General features: G+C 39.4%; 2 protein-coding genes across 2 annotated transcripts; one reads left to right on the plus strand and one right to left on the minus strand.

Moving 5' to 3' along the window:
- Positions 1–793: 793 nt before the first annotated feature.
- Positions 794–10,585, minus strand: si:dkey-222f2.1 (intermediate filament protein ON3). Its single transcript, XM_006807376.3, has 10 exons — positions 10,076–10,585; positions 5,474–5,682; positions 5,300–5,360; positions 4,499–4,594; positions 3,819–3,983; positions 3,034–3,159; positions 2,807–2,950; positions 2,605–2,681; positions 1,479–1,525; positions 794–1,321 (listed from the first exon to the last, which is right to left on the minus strand). Exons 1-10 carry the CDS (start codon positions 10,583–10,585, stop codon positions 1,203–1,205), a joined length of 1,554 nt encoding a protein of 517 aa, XP_006807439.2. The 3' UTR covers positions 794–1,202.
- Positions 10,586–14,246: 3,661 nt separating this feature from the next.
- Positions 14,247–15,455, plus strand: LOC102786527 (mast cell protease 1A-like). Its single transcript, XM_035915125.2, has 5 exons — positions 14,247–14,357; positions 14,431–14,578; positions 14,658–14,793; positions 14,941–15,204; positions 15,294–15,455. Exons 1-5 carry the CDS (start codon positions 14,297–14,299, stop codon positions 15,453–15,455), a joined length of 771 nt encoding a protein of 256 aa, XP_035771018.2. The 5' UTR covers positions 14,247–14,296.
- The last annotated feature ends 6,465 nt before the right edge of the window (positions 15,456–21,920 follow it).

The following is a 21,920-nucleotide window of genomic DNA, read 5'->3' on the forward strand; positions in this document are numbered from 1 at the left end:
AAATAGAAAACGTTTTTGCGTTCCACGCCCCCGGAAGTTTAGTGTAGAGGACAGAAAGGACCCTCAATTTAAAAGAAATATTGTAAAACAGTCAAAAACGTAGCCCTTGTAATAACCGGAAATTTTGACTTATGGGTGGCTTTTTTTGTGATTCTAACTATGCATTTTTAATGTGTTGGATAACATTTATATTAAATTGAATGTACATAGTAATAAAATAGTGACGTCTACAGGCGTGTTTAAAACACGTATTGTGGCAGAACTTCCTTCTATAACTTTGAATCAAACTTTTAACTACTAGAAGTAGCGACCCTAAACTGGATGAAGCTTGATGGATGGATTGAAAGGTATGTAGTTGTTTGTTTTACTTTGCCATGGGACAAACCTCTAACCTCAGCAGGGGCTCTGGTATTTTCAGATACTGTATATTGTTAACTCTGGGTATATTCATTTTAACTGCTAGTGCATGCTCATGCTGTAATATTGTTTGGTCTTTTGTAACAGTGATGCTTAATCACATTGAAAAAGGGGAAGATGGGGCTGACTGTATAAAAATAGCACATTTTTGTGGGTCCTCTGAAATGCTGAGTCTGTGTGTAGCAACGCGACAGAGACATCAATATAAATAAATCAAATGTGATGTATGATTAGCATGGGGTTTGTTATACTTTGAAAAAAAAATATTTTTTTTGCTTTTAAGGAAGTTTCAGAAACAGGAAAGAATAAAAACTCTAGAACATTTTTGTTTATGATCACTTTATTTTTAAAAGCAACAAAAAAGTAACTTAGCCCCCTCAAACTAAACTACTTCTGTAGATAAAGAAAGTTAATGTTCTTTATAGTAGCATAAAAAAATGTCTTTATAACCAGCTATCCTAAACTCTAAACTCAATAGTCGTCCAATATAGTGACCTTATAATCTCAGTAGATATTAGACAGTAAATAACACAGCTCTCTACCACAGTGGTTATCAAAGCCCCATATGATTAAAACTTGACTACTCAGCACACTAAACTAAACACATTAAAATCCTTAACAGTATTAGAAACTAACAACAAACCCCAGGACTACTCCAACTCGGTTTTGTCATTTACATCATTTGTGTTTCCATTATTCTAAGTAAAGTAATGAAATGCCCCGTGGAGCCCCTCACACATTTAGAGACAGCTTTTAGAAATCACAGCGGACCAGTGAGTGTGCTCTCAGTGAATGCTGTATCTGCTGTTATCTCTGGTCTCAATTGTCTTTATCAGCAGCTTCGGGGCAGGAGAGCTGGAGGCACTTTGGTAGCCATTAGTGCTTTTAGTACTTGAAGAGAAACCTGAAGAAAAATACAGGAAGATGTGTGAGACAGAATTTCATAAAATACAAATTCTCTGTCTTTATTAATGTAACCTCTCAGTCCAGAGCATCAAGGGCTTAGTCATATAAAAACATTCATATTCATACACTAAACTGCCTTCGTGTTTGACACTTACTGTAGTTGGAGATGGGCTGGATGTTGAGGATAGACTGTTGTCCAAGTCTGCAGAGGCAAAAAAGAAACAAAGAAAAGAAAGAGAGGTTATTTATATTTCACTTTTGTGGACTCTTTAACTCTTCTGTTCCATCCTGGGCTGTAACCATGTGGTGTCACATTCCCACCCATAGAGGGCACTCTACCCTAACATTAACCTAAATTCTGTTTCATTTCATCCTGGTGTAGTTCTCACGGATGTCTCTGTTATCGCTATGTGGGGTATGATAGCCCCATTGACCTTGAATTAGATACGCAGAAGAAAAAGGGTGGATGAATAAATCATGATAAATCTCCGGCTTCATCTGGGAAACAAAGAGCTGCAAAATGGCAAAAGTCATGAGCACCACAAAGGTTTATCTGGCATTAGCAGAAAGAGCTGAACCTTACAGCATTCACACAATAAAGACAAACAGGAAGTAGGTGTAAGCAATGCAAAAAACCTTTCCATTGGAATCAGATCCTTGTCTGTTTCCACTGTTTCTAATTATTAATTTGAGATTTAAACTACATTATTATTATTGTGGCATACTGACAAATAAAAAAAAAAGTTATTTATTGCAACATTTTCTTTGTATTCAGAGGTTTTCTGAGGGGAAATTTGGGTGCAGGAATAAAAACAGAGTTTATAAAAAATCCAAAAAGAATTTAGCTCCACTGCTTCATTCCCTCATCTACAGCAACGTCACATTTTTGTGAAGTTGTTTAATTTACAGAATTATCATATGAATATTTTTATCCATAATATAAATTTTTAATTTAATCACTCTTAGTCTCAGTGCCGGTATGTCACTGCCAATCTCATTCCAGTGAATCAAGCATCGAACTAAAATGACCCTAATGATGGTCATAATGGTGAAAGTCAGGCTCAAGGATACACACATCCATGCATACTCCCTCCATGAGTATACATAAATAAAGAAATGGTTTATGAAGTAGTTTACATTTAGTCAGAGTCAGCAAACATAAGATTATGCAAGTAACATTGTACATAAGCCCCTCGCAATTTATTCTTATTGGATTGGAAGGATGTATATTCTGGTGAACTCTCTGCATTGGTAGAGTCTGAATGGAATAACCATAACCACCTGTCCTCCTCTCCTTCCAGCAGCTTCCTGTAGGTGGCGATCTCAATGTCCAGAGCCAGTTTCAAGTTCATCAGGTCCTGCAGGTGAAGACAGAATCAGTTTCACTTCACATAATTTCATTTCACTTATGTTCTATGATTTCTTGTCTATCCTGTTTCTACTTATAGTTTATATTTTCCATCCATGTCTTCTCCCGACTCACCTGATACTCCCGGAGCTGTCGAGCCATATCCTGTTTGGATCTCTGCAGAGCTTCCTCCAGGTCTCTGATCCGAGCTTTGGCTTCTTTCACAGCAAGCTCTCCACGCTCCTCCGCCTCAGCCAGCTGGTTCTCCAGATTGGCACGCTGAAGAGAGGAAGGGAACAAGAGATCATCCACGAAGGCCCTGAAGTGCATTTTTCTGACTTTAATGTCGCTTCCATGTGTACCTGTGCTTTGACCGCTTCTATCTCGCTCTGCAGGCGGCTGATCAGTCGGTTGAGCTCGGCGATCTCTCCCTTCACGATGCGAAGCTCGTCCCCAAACTGGCTGGCCTGGACTGACATTTGGTCAAACTGCAAATAGAATAGCTGTGAATGGTACGAGGACCGCAAAAGAAAATTATTTCATGTAAAGGAGGGAATCGTGGACGTGCAGTGTTAGCACGGAAGATTGTGCCTGGGACCTTTCTGTGCGATGTTTGCCTGTTTTTCCTGTGCGTGTGTGGGTTCTGTCCAGGTACTGTGGAATCACCTCACAGTCCAAAGACATGCAAGTTTGGTTAACTGGCCACAGGTGTGAAGTGTCTCTTTTTTGTGTTAGCCCGCAATAGACTGATGACCTCTCTGGGTGTACCCCGCCTTTCCACCTTGAATTGGATACATGGATGGATGGACTACAGACTGCTCTAAACACTTAGCTTCAGACTATTTTCAACCATCGGTTCTGCAGGATGTCAGTGAGCAAATGCTCCTGATGTTTTCATCTCAGACACAGAAGCTTTGTGTGGGGCAGCCAGTCAGGAGAAAGTTGTCTTAAAGGAAGAAGAGCTAAAACAGTTACTTTGAGTCCTGGAAAAGCTACTCTTGTACAGTTCAAAATCTAGAACTGGAGCGTGACAGGACATGTTTATGCAGGGGAACTCTGACAACCGCTTAAATAAGTGACTGTAAAGCGCTTGTGTTGTTAGTGTCGCTCCTTTGGTCCAGAGATCATCCTGTTTTCTCTCCTTTACCTTACTCTTGTACCAGGCCTCTGCTTCCTCTCGACTGCGGGCTGCAATCTCCTCATACTGAGATTTGACCTCAGCTACGATCTGCTCCATGTTCAGACTGCGGCTGTTGTCCATCTGCACCACAACTGAGGTATCTTTAATGCTCGCCTGCAGCTCACGCAGCTCCTGGTCAAGTTGAGGGAAATCAAAGAGAAGCAGTCGGTATAAAAACCCACAAGATCAACTATTGTCTCATGCATCTTCCTGCACTCGTGCCACCCCATGGAAAAAAAGATGATTAAAATATTTTACGTGTTGCTAATATGCTCAGCATATGGAATCACAATGTTAACACACAAACACTGCATGTCTGCGCCTGTTTCAGTGATACTTCAGTGGTCTGAAAATCTCTCTGGTGATTTAGTGTGTTTTATTTTTATTAATTTAATTTAATTTATTATGAAGATCTCTAGAGAAGTCAGTTGACAACAACATCAACAACAACAAATGTTTCCGCAGGTTGGCATAAAAAGCATTTCAAAGGCAGACAGTGTTTTGAAGTTGACTCTCCAGTGAGTCGTGATATAAAACAGAACAATGAACAAAGTGGAAATTGAAGCTTTATCCAAGAAACAACTGGAAACCAGAAAGGAAGAGTGTGCAAATCCAGGATTACGCGAAGAATAAGGACCTTTGTTTACCTCCTCATACGCGTTACGCAGGAAGTTTATTTCATCAGTCAAAGCTCCGACTTTATCCTCCAGATCAGCCTTGACCAAATAGGCTGAATCTACATCCTAAAACACACAGGGAAACAAACAACTGATTGAAAGACACAGATTTTTGTGTTCAAAAATCCCCTGCACTTGGAGGAAATACTCCTGTTTGAGTCATCAGGAAGAACAATGAGCAGGATTTTGTTTATTCAGATTAAGAAAACTTTGAAGGTATGTGTGCAGACACCAAAATAATGTATTTTGACTTCTTTTAAAGAGCAATTTGAGACCCAAAGTTGGAGGCAGAAAAATTGGGAAACTTATAGTGTTACGACACGGCTCAAAAGCCGCAACATAAAAAAGGAGATGAATACCAGAGTATAGGTGAGAAGAGGTTTTATCTTAAAATGGAAAACCAGGTTGGCTAAAATGGCCAATGCCACCAAGGAAAGACTAGTGAGCTCCCCGGGAAGCTTGCCTCAGGTATGCTTTTATCCACACCTGACTAAGTGTGGCCAATTAGCACCAGCTGAACACACTGAGCAGATTAGAGGCTGCAGAGGGACGTAACAATAGTATGAAGTCAGAAATCTTTGCTGAGATTACTGTAATGTCTAAGAAATGACACAAGATGCTGCTCGCACAGCTTCACAGGAAAGTTGCTAAGTTATTTATGGATTCTGCGCGTGAGAATACAGGAGAGAAAATCTGGACAATGAGGAAGGACAATAGAGGGGCTTGTATTACTCGCCACACCTGTATGAATGAACATGAACGGATGCCAACCTTTTTTAAGATAACAAAGTCGTTCTCCAGGTTGTTTCTCTTGTTAATTTCATCTTCATATCTGTGACAGGGAGAGAACGGGGTATTTTATTACAATAAAACATACACCTGTGTTTGTCTGTGTAGGTTCTCAGCCATGCAGGTAGCTGAAAACTCTAAAGTGTCATTTTTTACTTGTGCTTGTAGTCCTCTACCAGGCCCTGCATGTTTCTCAGCTCCCCATCCAGCTTAGTTTTGTCATTGTTGACCAGGTCCATCTGGCGCCTCAGACCTGCCATGTAGGCCTCAAACAGGGGTTCCACATTGGATCGGCTGACCCCCTGACCCTGCAGCAGCTCCAGTTTTGTCTCAAGCATCTTATTCTGCTGCTCCAGATACCGTACCTGGTGAGGGAAGAAGACACAGATCACTTAGCATTTTCAAAGACACGGTGAAGGTTTGTCATAATGCACTTTTTGTTTCTGATCATCAGGATTGAAGGAACAGCTAGAAAACAAAGGTGACTCTATTATAAGATGTTTATCAACATAACAACTCTTGGAAAGTCAAGAGCTATGTCATTATGTCATTTGGGCCGATTCAGTCAGGTCTTCCAGTGGGCATCTTATTAGTGGAGCTTTCATTACTCCAACACGGGCACCAGCTATCCTCTAATTACAGTCTCTGAACTGGACCTGTACTATGTCTGTGCCGTTGATTCCTGTTGGTTAAGTAGACCAGCGGTCCCCAAGTCGTTTGGCCTCGACTGGTACCGGTCCGTGAGTCGTTTGGTACCAGGCCGCGAGAGTTGAGGCTCAGCTGTGAAATGTATGGTTTTCAGGTTTTCAGCGTTATTTTGTTATCGTTTTTATCGTTTTTATCGTTAACTCGGTTTTCCTGGGTCTTTTCACGTGTGTTATGAATAAATCTTCTTTTTTCGGTACCGGTACTAGTTTATTTTGTTGTATTTATCCGCGACACCTTAAAGGCCGGTCCGTGGCGCAAAAAAGGTTGGAGACCGCTGAAATAGACCATTAGCACTCCACCCTCTTGACCAATTTGGGTCATTTCTGCCCCCCCCAAAACAAACAAACAAACAAACAAACAACCAAACAAACAACCAAACAACCAAACAACCAAACAACCAACCAACCAACCAACCAAACAAACAAACAAACAAACAAACAAACAAACAAACAAACAAACAAACAAACAAACAAACAAACAAACAAACAAAACAGCATGGCAGCAGCCAACAGTCCAGAAAACATTGGTGGCTTCTCTTCCAAAATCCAACTTTTAGTCCAGTTAATTTTGGTGCAGTGGCCAAACTACAACTGCTACAACTTCTATGTTCATACGTAAGCCACCTTTCTTCATAGACAGCAGAACTCTGCACTGATCATTCTGCGGAATGAATTTAAACTCTTTTAAAGGCACTATTACCCCCAGTGTTTCTTAACATTTGGAAAATGGCTATTACAGCACATAGGTGGATTGTATGGCTCATTGCTCTTTTGTAATGTATTGCCTCATTGCTGTATTATGACACTGTTGTTTTTGCTGACAATTAATTCTCAACCTTGTTTTGCACAATCTTCAGAAAAATGCTTTCGGTTAATAAATTTTTTGCTTTTTTCTTAAATAATTTCTGCTTCTACATTGAATCTCTTTAGATTTTCAACTAACTGCTTATTGTTATTAAGAAAATAACCATCGTTTAACCAATAAAGACTGCAATCATCAGCAGCAGCTGATGCAGCACATCCAGCGCCTATTATACCTTTCAACACAAAGCCCGTGTTCTGTTCATGACAGAATAACCTCCCTCTGAGACACAACCATACCGTGTCTAGTCTGATCTATCAGGTTACAAATTGAACTCAATGGGACGGAAATGGGACAGATAGCTTGAATATCCAGCATCCCAGTGCCATACATTCATGCAGTAAATGACCATTTAATCTCAGATGTTTAACTCCAACTTTGATGCTCACTGACGTGCAGCTTTAACTGGAGTCATCGTCTTACAACAAGTGAAACGTTGTCTTCCTGATGCATTTCACTAATTACTTCTCTGCATGAGAGAAGCAGCTCGCTAATGTTTAATTTAAAGAGTTCCTCCTAAGTAGGATTGGATTACAGTCGTCACTGCAAGGTCTGTTTATTTATCAATTCACTCAACTTTGCATTTTAATAATTGTCATCATCAGTAAGGGGGTCATTTTATGACATCCAGATTTGAATCCCAGGTTAAGCAGAAATCCAATCTTGGATAAATGAACAAAGACGGGAAAACTGGGCTAGACATTTTTTAAAAGCCAAGTTGACTCTCATGAGCTTCTGCAACTGAAGGTCTCTAAGGACAAGGACTCTTTGTGTGGGGGAAGTCACATAAGCCATCTCATTTACAGAGACGAATGGACGGTGTTTCCAAATGTTTTCTATGAACATTCACAATATTTTGTCTAATTCGGTGGATAGACTGTCTGGTTCTATTTTACAGCTCTGCAGAACTGCACACACAAAATATCAAATAAACCCCAAAAGTAGGGATGCAACAATACCAATTTTTTCAAACCGATACGATACCGATACTTGGATCTGAGTACTTGCCGATACTGAGTACAAAAACCGATACTTCTACCACACACACACACACACACACACACTGCCTGTGGATTTTCTCTTGACATTTTTCATCACTTTTCCAAAACCTGAGTTAAAGTTGGCTGTTCCGGTCCACACTGCTGACATTTTGTTTAGCCTAGCTACAGCAGCCTCCAGTTTCTCTTTTTTATCTGGAGCCGCCAGTCTCACTCGTCTAACCCTGTGTCCTGTTTAGCATGGGATGTCCCCCTAGTGGCCAATCTAAAAAACTACAACAGAAATGACAAGCCACCCTCTGATTAATGAAATAAGTTAGTATCGGTTCATGGTATCGGTTAACTTTTACGAGTATGAGTACACACACATTTTACAGTATCGGCCCCGATACCCGATACCAGAATCGGTATCGGTGCATCCCTACCCAAAAGCATTTAAAAGGAAGATGTTTTGGTGATCTTTTAGTTTTTTTTAGCTACAGTTTACACACTTTTAGCTGCTTCAAGAGATATTAAATCATTACCTTAGATTTGTCATTGATGTCATTGTTATTGATGTCTTCATTGAACTGAATAAAAATTCTTATTTATTAATATGTTTTATTTACTAATTGAATTTTCACAAAAATACTTGCATATTTTTGGGCATAAAGTTCTCCGTTCATTTCTTTAAATGTGCACAAAAGAAATAGAGGTACAGGACATCAGAGAATATCAAAGATTGTGAACAACCTTTCTGATAAACATTATCTTTGGGAAACGATGTCAACATTCACACAGCTCAAAAAAACAGGAGGTTTATTTTTCACATTTGGCCAAACGGGCTTCCGTCCAGCTCAGCTCTCTGTTTCTGTACGCCTGAAGTGAATCTCCGCTGATGTGAGAAGCCAACAAAGCCTCTATTGTGAAAGTGTTACCTACTCCGTGAGAAAGCAGAGATGTTCCCTAAGTAGGGTATCGATGTCCAGTGTTATCACAGGGCCGATTGCTCCTTCTGTGGGAAATGTGTGCAGCCTGTGTCCTTCAGGAACTTCAACAAGGCATCTTCTCATTCACATTTACTCCCCTATTTGCTTTTTCATAACACTTACATATGCTGCCCACGATAATGTTATTTTCTACCTTCAATTAGCCAACAAGACTGCAGCTTTTTCATAACATGTCTAATAAATCCACAGAATCATAAATGCACAATCTTGATATCCTGGGCATGTTGAAGTTCATCTGCATTGTTCATAAACAAGAATTTTACAAATAGCTGCAAAAGCCACGATGATGCAACCTTAAAACAGCTTTTCCACAAATGTATTTTTTAAAAAATGTGTAAGTGATTACTGCTGCCAGCCCAATAATGTCCCAGATTTCTGGGACTCTCCACCATTTGACCTTAGAACTGAAGAAGCTTCTCAGATGAGAGGTGAAACGTCTTCAAGCAACTTAAAGAAGTCCAGCAAAGTGAAGATGCTCATGCACGGTGCAGCAAGATGCATGAGGCTACCATCCTTTCTGCTTGTCTTTCTTTTCTTTGCAAGCTCCTTAGACTACAATGACCTGGATGACTGAGAACCTTCACAGACATCTCCTATAAATGTTCTCCTGTAAATTCAGACAACGCAAACAGCAAGAAGAGACTGATCTGAACTTTAGACTGAACACAATAAATAAGAAAAGGCTTAAAAAATTCTAATACTACAAATTAATGGAAATAAATGCACAATATTGGTGGTGAGAAAAGGGATGAGTCACAAATACACAATATGAAAAATACATGTCATTTAAAAACTTGAATAAAATGTAAAATTGTAAAATATACACAACTAATGCGGAACCTGTCTGAACACTTTATAACAGTTCGTTGAGCTGGACAGTGTTATGTTCCTCTGCTGCATGAAAAACAAGTGCAAACTGAACTTGGTGTAGATAATTAGTTTGAAATTGTAATAAAACAGTAATTAATTAATTTCCTTTTACATGGAGTCAGTTTTTCATTCAAACTGAAGAAGTTACAGCTGAAGCTGCTCGAGCTTTTTAGTCCCTGTAGTCGTACCACTCAAGTAATCGAAACATAAAGATGCATTTTTATACTTTACAGCTGTGTGATGTTTAGATAAGAGGAATGATAAAACTTTGAAAACTATAATGTATATTTTCTTCATAAATTATCAAAATACCTCAGCAGAGGTCTATTTACCTTATCTATGAAGGTTGCAAAGCGGTTGTTGAGGCTCTTGATCTGCTCCTTCTCGTGGGCTCGGCTCATGGACAGGTTTGGATCGATCTCCAGGTTGAGAGGAGCCAGCAGGCTCTTGTTGACGGACAGGGCTGCCAGCGGAGCGCCCAGGCCGTGGTGATGCCCGTTGGTGCCCGCATACAGAGAGCTGCTGCTGAGGGAGATGCCACTGAAGCCTCCCTGAACTGGACCGAAACCACTCAGCCTCCTGGAGCCGCTGCTGCTCCGAACTGAGTTACTGGAGCTGATTCGCTTGGTACGACTCAGACTCATGATGAAGCGAGACGGAGGATTCGATGAAAAACAGCTGATAAATGATTGGACTGGCAGGAGATGACAGAGAGAGATGAGAAAGAGAGAAATTTGAATTGGACTGAGCAGAAAATGGACGACAGAAGCAGAAAGAGAAGTGAAACAGGTGAGTGCAGGATGTCTGAACACAGCAAGGTGTCTCAGGTGTCTCATGACCATTTAAACCTCCCCAGGGTGGAGTCAGAAGAGGAGGAGAGAAGCAGGGACGCAACAGAGCTGTGGTGTAATATATCCAGTGTTTACAATTTAAGGCCAAAAACCTCTTAGTTTACAGCATTTTAACAATCTAAAGAGGAGACTTGGGCCTTTGGACAAATTGTGAACTTCCCCTTTTGCTGATGTGATACACTGAAGACAAAAAGTCAATCTTCTTGTTTTTGTGTCAGTTTTCCTCCTTTATTTCTCACTTTCTTACCTCGGGAAGGTTAACTGACCTGAGAACATGTTGGAGTTTCTATAGTTTCGAACATTGCTAATGCAGCAAACCAGTTGTACGTGTTAAAGTGTTGATCTCTAATGTAGTTTTCTTCTTTGTAAATATATAATTTGGGTCAATTATAAGATTTATTGAAAATAATTTAGACAGCTGTTTGTTCTAGTTTCATAACTGGTGGGAACATTAACTCGGCTGTTCAAACTGTGGTGTCAGTGGTTTGTCAAGTCACATTTCAGACATAGAAAGAGGTCAATGGTTGGAACATAGAGCAACACTGAAGTGCATTGCAGTGTTCTGTGGTCTTCTAAACCTGCTCAATATAAGCGACATGTGGTGACTTTTACAGAAAGACAAGCAGAAAGGATGGTAGCCTCATGCATCTTCCTGCACCGTGCATGAGCATCTTCACTTTGCTGCGATCCTTCCTGGCTGAGGACCTCTATAACATTATTACATCAGTACTTATCATCAAAGTATAAACTATTAGCAGACAGACAGGAGTGCTGGAGGAATGTTTTTAGAACTGAACCTTTTGTGAAAGTAGAAATATCACATGAAGAAAACACCTAAAATTCACAGAAATAAAGGTTTGTAGTCAATATCTGAAAGTGAAATTAAAATATCAATGGAAAAATTAACGTGGTGAGTTGGCAGAACAACTGGGTAAAGTTTGTATGTTCGGTCAACCAAGTTTTCTCATAGATATTAACCTGAAAATAGTGGAGCCTGGAATTCATTTCCATTCACTTTTTATGTCGTACCAAATCACAAAAACAGGATATTGGAACGTAAAAGCCCTGAACCTTTATAAGAAAAGACACCTAAACAATCTTCTGTCAGCACCTGGTGACAGTGGGAAGGAAAAACACTTTTAACAAGAAGAAACCTGCAGCAGATCCTGGATCAGGGAGGGGCAGCTGAGAGATGAGAAGAAAGAGAAAAGGAAGCACAGGACGACCGGCTGACCTTTTCCTATGCCGCTCTAACTCCTCTGTGTCACACATTTTAGCCAAAGTGGTTGGTAAGAAAAACCTTATTTGTTAACATGATCACAGAAGTTACATAAGGTTACTTGGATACTTGCTCTGTTTCCACAAATGCACAGATTTGAACTGATTTCAAAGCAGTGAGGCAGAACCAGCGGCATCTTGTTCAGCCCTCTGGCCTCACAGATAGAATACATAAAACAGTCTGTAAGCTAAACACAGCTTATTATGATCTAAGCAGCTTACAGGCTGGAAAAATAAAGTCCCATCGATTTTGACGTCGCTGCTGACTTCCAGAAGGTTGCCCCAACCCCCAACGTTGCCTGGATAAAGGTTAGTTGCTGGCCAACCCTGTCAGTTTGTCTGTCCAGAGTGATTCAGTCACTGTCACCACGGCTGGTGTCGCATCCTGCCACCTGTGAGGTTTTGTTCACCTCCAGCCTTGCCACCAGAAGGTCACCGTTACTGCTGATGCCAAACCATTGTCTCCTCCCACTTCTTCGCCAGTCTCCAGAAGAGTCCTGTTTCTTCTCCCAACGCCAGCCTCCAGAGTTCCTCTATTTCAGTCACTGGTAAGCTGGTTAGCTTTTGGATTACTTGATCTCACCGTTGGTCTCTGCAGGTGAGCGTCTTGGATTGATTTTTGAGTTTCTAAGTAACAGCCATAAAGCTCAGTCCTTTAGTTAATGCCCTGGGTGCTCCTGCCACACAGATGTACCCGACACTTTCCTGTTTAGCTGATAGGCTCAGTCACTTCTTTGTGGTCACACTGAATAAAACATTAAGTTTATTTTATAAATTTCGTCATGCGATGTTTAACAAAGGAGGATTGTCAGTGTTAAGCTCATTGGCTAATGACTTGTGACTGACAAGTTGAGCAGACTTAATTTTTTTTAAATCTTGAAATGTCAAAACAAGATTTCAGAAAATTGTGGTGGTTACATCTGCTTTTAATGCTGTCTGTGTTTAGCACCATGGTTTCCTGTCAGTTTTTCACGAGGCCAGAGGTGTATCCACAATGCATCTGTGCAAAAACCCTAAAAAACATGCTAGACTCTAAGTTCGACAAGCTCCAGGCTGTGTTGAGAGGATACAGGCATGCTCATGACAAAACCCTTAACTCTGCTGCTGGAAACTGTGGTTTAGATTCGGTTTAAGTGTTGCATCACGGCGCTCTGCACCAAAGAACATTTCTTTGTTCTGTTTTTTTTAAACATCCTTCACAGCCACCTTAAATTCATTTGATGTGGCTACATATCTGGTGGTATGCATGAAGAGAGAACAGTCCCATCCCCCTTGACAGCAAAAGTTCTTATTTCCACAACCTCACTTATCAGAAAACACCAATCAGATTGCGATCTGATTATGATCATGCTGAGTCATTCTGTGTGGTTGTGTTTGCTCAGAGTTTCATTTTAAATGCCGCTCTCACCTTTTGTAATGTTTCCAGTTACACCCTTATTAATTTAGCTTTTGTTTCCCATGTTTTGTCCAAAAAGGATGCAAAAACAAAAAACAAAAGGACATTGCAGATTTTTCCTTTTTTACATTGCTTTAAAAGACAAATGAACTTATTGAACATGTAGATAGTTACACTGATATAAAAAAATCCCTATAAACATAAAAAATGTCCAAATCAGCATCTACATTTTTCACATCGATACTAGTATATTAATAATTAATAACAGACTGGTTAAGAACGTTTGACTGCAATTCTTTTGCAATTCTTTTGGTAAATGCTACTTTCATGCATAATTACTCTATTCCACAGTTTTCCAACTTCCTTATGTGTTCTTATTATCTGAAAATTATTTACAAATACCCGACTTCATTTTCACATTTCATAAACAAGAAAGTCTTCGAACCAACAGCCAATAAGATCACTGCCTCATTCCCCTTTTCAACGTGCAGATTACTTACTGAAATAAATAAGCATTGTTGTTTGTTTATATTGTTGACTGATTCAATGACTTTAAGTGTTTTATCAGAACAGAAGCTGCAAGAAACTGCAAGAGAGCAAAGAGTCAAACCTAAAGCTTGTATGTGTGGTTTTTCTTACTCATCATCTACTCGTCTAGCATTGGGTTTATCGTTGCCGTGACAGCAACCCACAAACAGGCTAAAGATTTAAGTTTTTCATTTTGAAAGCCTGGAGAGGCATTTAAACAAAAAACACTCAATAGATGCAGGAGTTAAAAAAATGTCACGAGCGCCTCATAACATGGTCTTTCCAGGCAGCACAACCACAGGTATTGTATTTACTGAAACATTAGTATGGTCTGTGATGCCTCCCAGTTTGACTGACCGCACAGGCTCATCATAGCGATCCTTTTAAAGGTTGCACTCATGCAGAAACGATATAAGTAAGAAGTCAAGGGCAAGCAGATGAAAACCACAGTCTGAATATAAGGGTCTGACTCAACACCTCAAAGACAAAAGGCTGAAAAGATGATGCATGCTGTGCACGATCTTATGTTTCTCTATCTTCTAACATGTCTTGGACAAACTGGTAAGATTGCAAAATGTAATTACTTATCTATTGAAAAAATCCTACATTAACTTTTTTCCTCTCACTCTTGCAGGGCATGGAAGTGAAATCATAAATGGCAAAAATGTCCCACAGAACTCCATGCAGTATATGGCTTCTGTGCAGATCAATGGAAAACACGTATGTGGAGGATTTCTTGTCAGTGAAGACTTTGTGCTCACGGCTGCACATTGTAACAAAAAGTAAGTGAACAAGCTGTGTACTTTTATTTGTTTTTCTCCAAAAACCCAGCTAACACCTACTTAATATTCACTCGCTCAGTTCTTCTATGGAGGTTGTAATTGGAACCCACAATCTGAAGAAGATCAATAACAAGAAAATGAGATACAGTGTAAAGACATGCAAGCACCCACAATATGACAAAGTTGTATCTGGTAATGACATCATGCTCCTCAAAGTAAGTAAATATCTTTGAATGTGAATCATTTCAGTCACAATCAAAAACAGGTCAACTGCATCACTGCTTTCAACAACTCCACTTGGTACTTCACCAGAGTTGGTTTCTATCAGTCCTTTTATTCTTTTCCTTTTTTGCTTCTTCTAGCTCTCGAGGAAACTTCAACTGGACAAGAAAGTGAAACCGATACAACTGGCAAGGAAGGAGATTAAAGCAAAAGACAATGTAAAGTGTCAGGTGGCTGGATGGGGTTTCACAGAAACCAATGACAAAGCTGTTGATGTGCTGAGATGGGTAGATGTGCCTCTTATTGACCTTAAGGTCTGTGAGAGAAAATTGAAAGCCAAAGTTACTCTTCCAAAAGGTGTTATCTGTGCAGGAGGATCTGACACAAAGAATGGATTCTGCCAGGTATGTCCTCTGTTCTTTTAAAGAAAGTATCACTTCACTTGTAACGTTAAATAGAAGATAAATAAAACAAGTTTCTTCCCTCCTTACAGGGTGATTCGGGTGGCCCTCTGGTGTGCAATGGAACAGCAGTCGGTGTTGTGTCTTTCAACATGTATGAAAATTGTAAATACCCAAATTGGCCCAATGTCTATACAGATATATCAAAGCACCTTTCCTGGATCAAAAACATTCTGAATAAAAAGAAATGCTAAGTATACACTGTAACAATGTGCAATCTGCAATATCTGGCATTATAATACTGTATGTGAACTGCAGGTTAAATGTAAAATAGCTTCAGATATCTCTCCTGTATTGCAAAGATATTCCCGCTTGCTCTTAAATTAGAAATAAAAAATAATGAAGCTACTTTCAAATCATGTGTCATTTTTTCAGTTAGTTTGGTCTCACTGATGTTTTTTAGCAATAAAAAAAACCAAACTTGTTTTTGTAGCACATTCATATCTGATGTTTGGTTTGCACAGAAATTTCCTGTGAGCCGGTGCTGCAGTGGTTAACATAGTCATGTCACCGTGAGAATCTTTTGGGGCTTTTCTGTGCTCAGTTTTATTTCACCTACTTTTAATTTTAAGACATCCACGTCGAGTAATTTGTGACTGTAAACTGGCAACTCTCATGTAGCTTGTGGTCGCCCTGTTTTACCTCTGTGGGAGTCTTTTCTTTGGTTACCAGTGCGTCATTAAATTCAGTTCAATTAAATTTTATTCATACAGCACCAAATTACAACAACAGTTGCCTCAATATCCTTTATATTGTAAGTTACAGACCCTACACCATGTTTTGATGCACTGGCAGCCTGTTGAGGGTGTACCCTGCCTCTCACACAATATTAGGTGAGAAATGCTCCAGGCTGCTGAGACCCTGCTTGCATACACAGTAAAGAAAATGGATGGATGGACTGGTCCTGTTAGACCAAAAGTCTCTTTTTCATGTGTGGTGGACAGAATGACAAATGTCTGTTAAATCTTTGGCCGTTTAATGTTTTAAATTAAGAAAAAAAGCATTTGTTTCAGTGTGACTGTGAGAACACTGGAAACTGTGGTTCCTGTGGTTTAACTATAGCCAGAGAGAGATCCAAAAAAGTTCAGAAAATAAACAGTTCTTTTTAAAAAAGCTTTGATCAAAAATAGATTGTTTAGTTTTATATTTTCAATTTCAAATCTGATATAGTATTTGTCAAAAATGAGCGATACCACAAAATCCATCAGATGTGACAAATGTAATCCGGGTTACAGCAGTGAGAGCCTTGTGTTGGTGGCAGAGCAGCACTAATACATGGTGGTTTTTTTAAATGATAGAGAGGCATTCACCTTTATAAATTAGCTTTAAATTTGCTATGTGATTTCAAATGAGTTCAGAATAGCATGCTGATGAATCAAAGGTGGGACCAGAAAACTGGCCATAGTTATCTAATGTGCGTCTAACCTGTCTAGTCTAGTTTAAACTTTTGGAGCTCTGCATGGAGAAGAAGCAGCTTACATCAGAGAAACTTTACATCCATCTGACCACAGCAGGGCCCTGAGGTCATGTGATCAGGGCCTACCGGCTGAAAACTCTGGAAGTCTCTCTCCCTGAGCCCGAGCTCTGTGAAATTGGTAGTCTCTTACCAAAAAGCAGCTAAATACTCCTCTTTTTAAACTGGCTTTCAGCAACTATTTTTTTTAATGTTTTAACATTTTGGTTGTGAAGCATTTTTTATATTCATCTTGAAAGGTGCTACTTAAAATAAATAAAAATGTTACTTTACTTTGAATTTACACCAACCTAGTTTATCATCTACATCTGTTCTAGTTTCTTTTATTCCCCGGTGCATCCACAGTGGTTGTGAGGCTAAAAGCAAAAGTTTATTCACACTGACTTTAAAGAAACAGCTTTCATTTAACAGTTCTACCAGACAGACAGCAATACAAACCATGTAAGTAACAGCAGTCAAGTCAGACATATTTTTTATTTATTTTTTTGTTTGTTCTTTCTCCCATGTAGAATTTATAAGGCACTAGTAATAAGAATGGATCGGTTATCTTTATGCCCAGTTTTATTCCAAACTCAAATGTGCTGCTTACACAGTTGATTTATGAGTTTAAAACACTCATCAACTTGAGGCTGTATGTATAAATGTGTATGTGAGACTTTCGTAATCTGCTTTGTTAAGAAGCTAATATGTGTAAAAGAAAAGTATTCAACCAAAACACGATTACAGCACATCACAGATTACAAGTTAAAGTTTTTACAATTTTTTAAAATATTTGGTAACCACGACGAATTTGACTTATGCTTTAGGTTTGTTTGGTTTATTGAAATATTATCTATCAGCAAAGAGAAGTAGATACTAGTATCTACATACAGACTGAGAAAATGCACTAGAGGATGTGGTCATAGACCCCAGCACAGAAAAACATAAAGGTATAGAAACCAGGAAGAGATTAAGAGTCGATCAGATGTCTACGATGTGTTGATCTGGTGATAAGACTGACAGATGTTGCTTACTGTGGTCTACGAAAGATGACTAAACTTAACAGGAAAACAATCTGATTATCAAAAAGTTATCGAAAGTCTGAAATTCAAACCTCAGTAAGTTAACATTATACATAACTTATTTTGTATAATAATCAGGATAAAATTAAGAGCTATTAAGCAAGCAAACTGTTCAAACAAGATTAAAATGCACAGTGGTAAACTGCAACATATGAATTTGTTCCTCTAGCCATTTTTAAATATTTTTTTTATTTCCTCCTAATGCGCTTAGTGGGGAAATAAGTGGGTAAATACTAACTAGCCACATAAAACAAAACATTTTTATACAGCATCATATAATATAGCATCAATGCAGGAAAAAGTTTGATTATTATTGTGGAAGATTTGTGGAGCGAAGTTTAAGTAATCATTTTTAAGGCAACCTTTGTTTCATGTAATAGGAAATCAATTTTGAAAATGTTCCATTCATATATTAATTGTCACTGATGTGAAATCTAATGATCATAAATTGAGTTACAATTCTTTCTTTAGAAACTGGCGTTTGACTGGGCCACTTCCTGTTTGTGAGTTGTGGTGTTTAGATTTATTTGGTATGTGACTATTTTGACAGTTTTTTTCTGGATTTTCTCAATTTCTTTGGCCATCGTTTTCGATAATTGCTAAACTGCAATAAACATAAAATGACAGATGCATTCATTAACATAATCAACTGTATGGGCTTATGATGTAGTTGTCAGGATCCTGGGTCTCCTGACCCAGCGTTTTTTAGTGCTTTGTGATTTTTGTATTTTGTACTCGTGTGATTTATTCTGTGGTTTCTAGTTTTGATCCCTTGCCCCTCATGTTTCTCTATGCTCCCTCTGTTCTGTTTCTTGGTCTGTGTCTTCGCATGTTTTGAGTTTCTTGTGTTTTCTGTCACTCTGTATTGTGAATTATCTTCTCATGGTTGGTCTTTTGTTACTCCCTCGAGTCTAGTTTCTTGTGTTCCAGGATTTCCCTCTGTGTATTATTTATCATCTCTAGTCTTTTAGTTCTTTGCCTTATGGTTATGTCTCTGTTTCTTAGTTGCTGTCTCCACCGTGTTAAGTTCGCATCTCTGTGTTATACCTCCTGTTTTATTTTGAAAGTCTGTGTCTTATGTGAATGTGTCCTGTTTTGCCTCCTTGTCTCGTCAGTTCTGATTTCTCCCAGCTGTGCTCTCCTTCTGTGTCTCATTCCCCTCGTTACCTCCCAGTGTATTTAAACCCTGTGTTTCTCTGAGTCAGTGTCGCGTCATCCCTCATGCTGTGTGGATTTCCCTGTGCGTTTAGGTTGTTAGTTCCCAATTTAGTTTAGTTTGCATGCTCATTTTCCCATGCCAGCAAATAAAGCTGTGGTTTTTGAGTTCATCCCTCGTGTCTAAGAGTCTGCCTTTTGGGTCCAATTCCTGCCTGCCACACAGTGCTTCTTGACAGTAGTAAAAAGCAATACTACAAGTATCAAAACAAAGTGGGGCACACTGAACAGTCGAGTTAAACAAAACAACTGTCCTCAGTATATTATTGATATGACCACGAGAAATATAATGATGTTGTGGCCAACAGTTTTACTAAATCCTTGGCATGCTCTCGATGAGCTTCATGAAGTAGTCACCTGAAATGGTTTTCCAGCAGTCTTGAAGGACCAGTTGGGGTGAGAGAAGGAAGACAGGATAAAGACATGCTGTGGAAGAGAGACAGTGATTAATAACAGGTACAATTCAATGCAGAGAGGTCTATTAACACATACTGAGTGAGAAAGGTGACTGGAAAGGAAAACTCAATGCATCATGGGAATCCCCGGCAGCCTACGTCTATTGCAGCATAACTAAGGGAGGATTCAGGGTCACCTGGTCCAGCCCTAACTATATGCTTTAACAAAAAGGAAAGTTTTAAGCCTAATCTTGAAAGTAGAGATAGTGTCTGTCTCCTGAATCCAAACTGGAAGCTGGTTCCACAGAAGAGGGGCCTGAAAACTGAAGGCTCTGCCTCCCATTCTACTTGTAAATACTCTAGGAACAACAAGTAGGCCTGCAGAGCGAGAGCGAAGTGCTCTAATAGGGTGATATGGTACTACAAGGTCATTAAGATAAGATGGGGCCTGATTATTTAAGACCTTGTATGTGAGGAGCAGGATTTTGAATTCAATTCTGGATTTAACAGGAAGCCAATGAAGGGAAGCCAAAACAGGAGAAATATGCTCTCTCTTTCTAGTCCCTGTCAGGACTCTTGCTGCAGCATTTTGGATTAACTGAAGGCTTTTCAGTGAGTTTTTAGGACATCCTGATAATAATGAATTGCAGTCATCCAGCCTGGAAGTAATAAATGCATGAACTAGTTTTTCAGCGTCACTCTGAGACAGGATATTTCTAATTTTAGAGATGTTGTGCAAATGGAAGAAAGCAGTCTTACATATTTGTTTAATATGTGTGTTGAAGGACATGTCCTGGTCAAAAATGACTCCAAGGTTCCTCACAGCCTTACTGGAGGCCAAGGTGATGCCATCCAGAGTAAGAATCTGGTTAGATACCATATTTCTAAGATTTTCAGCGCCAAGTACAATAACCTCAGTTTGATCTGAATTAAGAAGCAGAAAGTTAGCGGCCATCCAGGTCTTTATGTCTTTGAGACATTCCTGCAGTTTAACTAATTGGTGTGTGTTCTCTGGCTTCATGGACAGATAGAGCTGGGTGTCATCTGCATAGCAGTGAAAATGTATGCTATGTCTTCTAATGATGCTGCCTAAGGGAAGCATGTATAATGTAAACAGAATTGGTCCTAGCACTGAACCCTGTGGAACTCCATAATTGACCTCAGTGTGTGAAGAGGACTCTCCATTTACATGCACAAACTGGAGTCTATTAGATAGATATGATACAAACCACTGCAGCACAGTACCTGTAATACCTACAGCATGTTCTAATCGCTCTAATAGGATATTATGGCCAACAGTATCGAACGCTGCACTGAGGTCTAGCAGGACAAGCACAGAGATGAGTCCACTGTCAGAGGCCATAAGAAGATCATTTGTAACCTTCACTAAAGCTGTTGCTGTGCTGTGATGAGCTCTGAAACCTGACTGAAACTCTTCAAATAAACCATTTGAAGATGATAACAGTGGGTGGATTATATTCTTAAACTTAGTTACAGCGCTTTCAGAAAGACGTCTACTGTGATAAAGTCTACTCTCCACTGCTGTGTAATCAATTATTGTAAATGTAAATGTAATCAGGAAATGATCAGACAGGAGAGGGTTTTCAGGAAACACTGTTAAATGTTCAGCTTCTATGCCATATGTTAAAACAAGATCTAGAGTGTGATTAAAGTGGTGGGTGGGTTCTTTTACATTTTGAGAGAAACCAATTGAGTCTAATAACAGATTACATGCCATGTTGAGGCTGTCATTTTTAGTATCTACATGGATGTTAAAATCACCCACAATAATTATTTTATCTGAGCTGAGAACTAAATCAGATAAAAAGTCTGAGAAATCAGACAAACTCTGTGTAAGGCCCAGGTTGACGATAGATGATAACAAGTAAGACTGGTTTCTGAGGCTAAGCTTTCAGGCTTTCAAATGAATTAAAAGTCTGTCTTGGTCTTTAGTTGATTAATAGGCTGGTGTGAAAAATTGCTGCCACACCTCCCCCTCGGCCTGTGCTTCGACATTACTGGTAGTTAGAATGACTCGGGGGTGTTGATTCATTTAACTAACATAATCATCCTGCTGCAACCAGGTTTCTGTAAGGCAGAGTAAATCGATTTGTTGATCAATTATGAAGTCATGTACTAACAGAGACTTGGAGGAGAGAGACCTAATGTTTAATAATCCACATTTCACTGTTTTACTCTTTGGTTCAGATGTGGATACTGTATTGTTCTTTCTTTGTGATTGTTTATGTTTAAGTTGTTTGTTGCTGGTTTTTAATTTGTTTTTTTGTCTCTTTGGGAGCTGACACAGTCTCTATGGAGATGGGTTTTTGGGGAGGTAGCAGGAGGAGAGAAGCTGCAGAGAGGCGTGTAAGACTGCAACTCTGCTGATATTTCTAGAAATGAGAGCTGCTCCATCCAAAGTGGGATGGATGCCGTCTCTCCTAACAAGACCAGGTTTCCTCCAGAAGGTTTGCCAATTATCTATGAAGCCCACATCGGATTTTGGACACAGCC

This window comes from Neolamprologus brichardi, chromosome 5, assembly GCF_056152115.1.
Source record: "Neolamprologus brichardi isolate AB-2024 chromosome 5, ASM5615211v1, whole genome shotgun sequence".
Taxonomy (NCBI): domain Eukaryota; kingdom Metazoa; phylum Chordata; class Actinopteri; order Cichliformes; family Cichlidae; genus Neolamprologus; species Neolamprologus brichardi.

Excerpts from the sequence above, each read along its gene's own strand:
- si:dkey-222f2.1 (XM_006807376.3), bottom strand. The coding sequence starts at position 10,585 with ATGGTCATGAGACACCTGAGACACCTTGCTGTGTTCAGACATCCTGCA. Across the intron at positions 5,361-5,473 it reads GTAGAGGACTACAAGCACAA|ATATGAAGATGAAATTAACA; the intron begins GTAAAAAATGAC and ends TCCCTGTCACAG. Across the intron at positions 1,322-1,478 it reads CCAGCCCATCTCCAACTACA|GTTTCTCTTCAAGTACTAAA; the intron begins GTAAGTGTCAAA and ends ATTTTTCTTCAG.
- LOC102786527 (XM_035915125.2), top strand. The coding sequence starts at position 14,297 with ATGATGCATGCTGTGCACGATCTTATGTTTCTCTATCTTCTAACATGT. Across the intron at positions 14,358-14,430 it reads AACATGTCTTGGACAAACTG|GGCATGGAAGTGAAATCATA; the intron begins GTAAGATTGCAA and ends TCACTCTTGCAG. Across the intron at positions 14,794-14,940 it reads ATGACATCATGCTCCTCAAA|CTCTCGAGGAAACTTCAACT; the intron begins GTAAGTAAATAT and ends TGCTTCTTCTAG.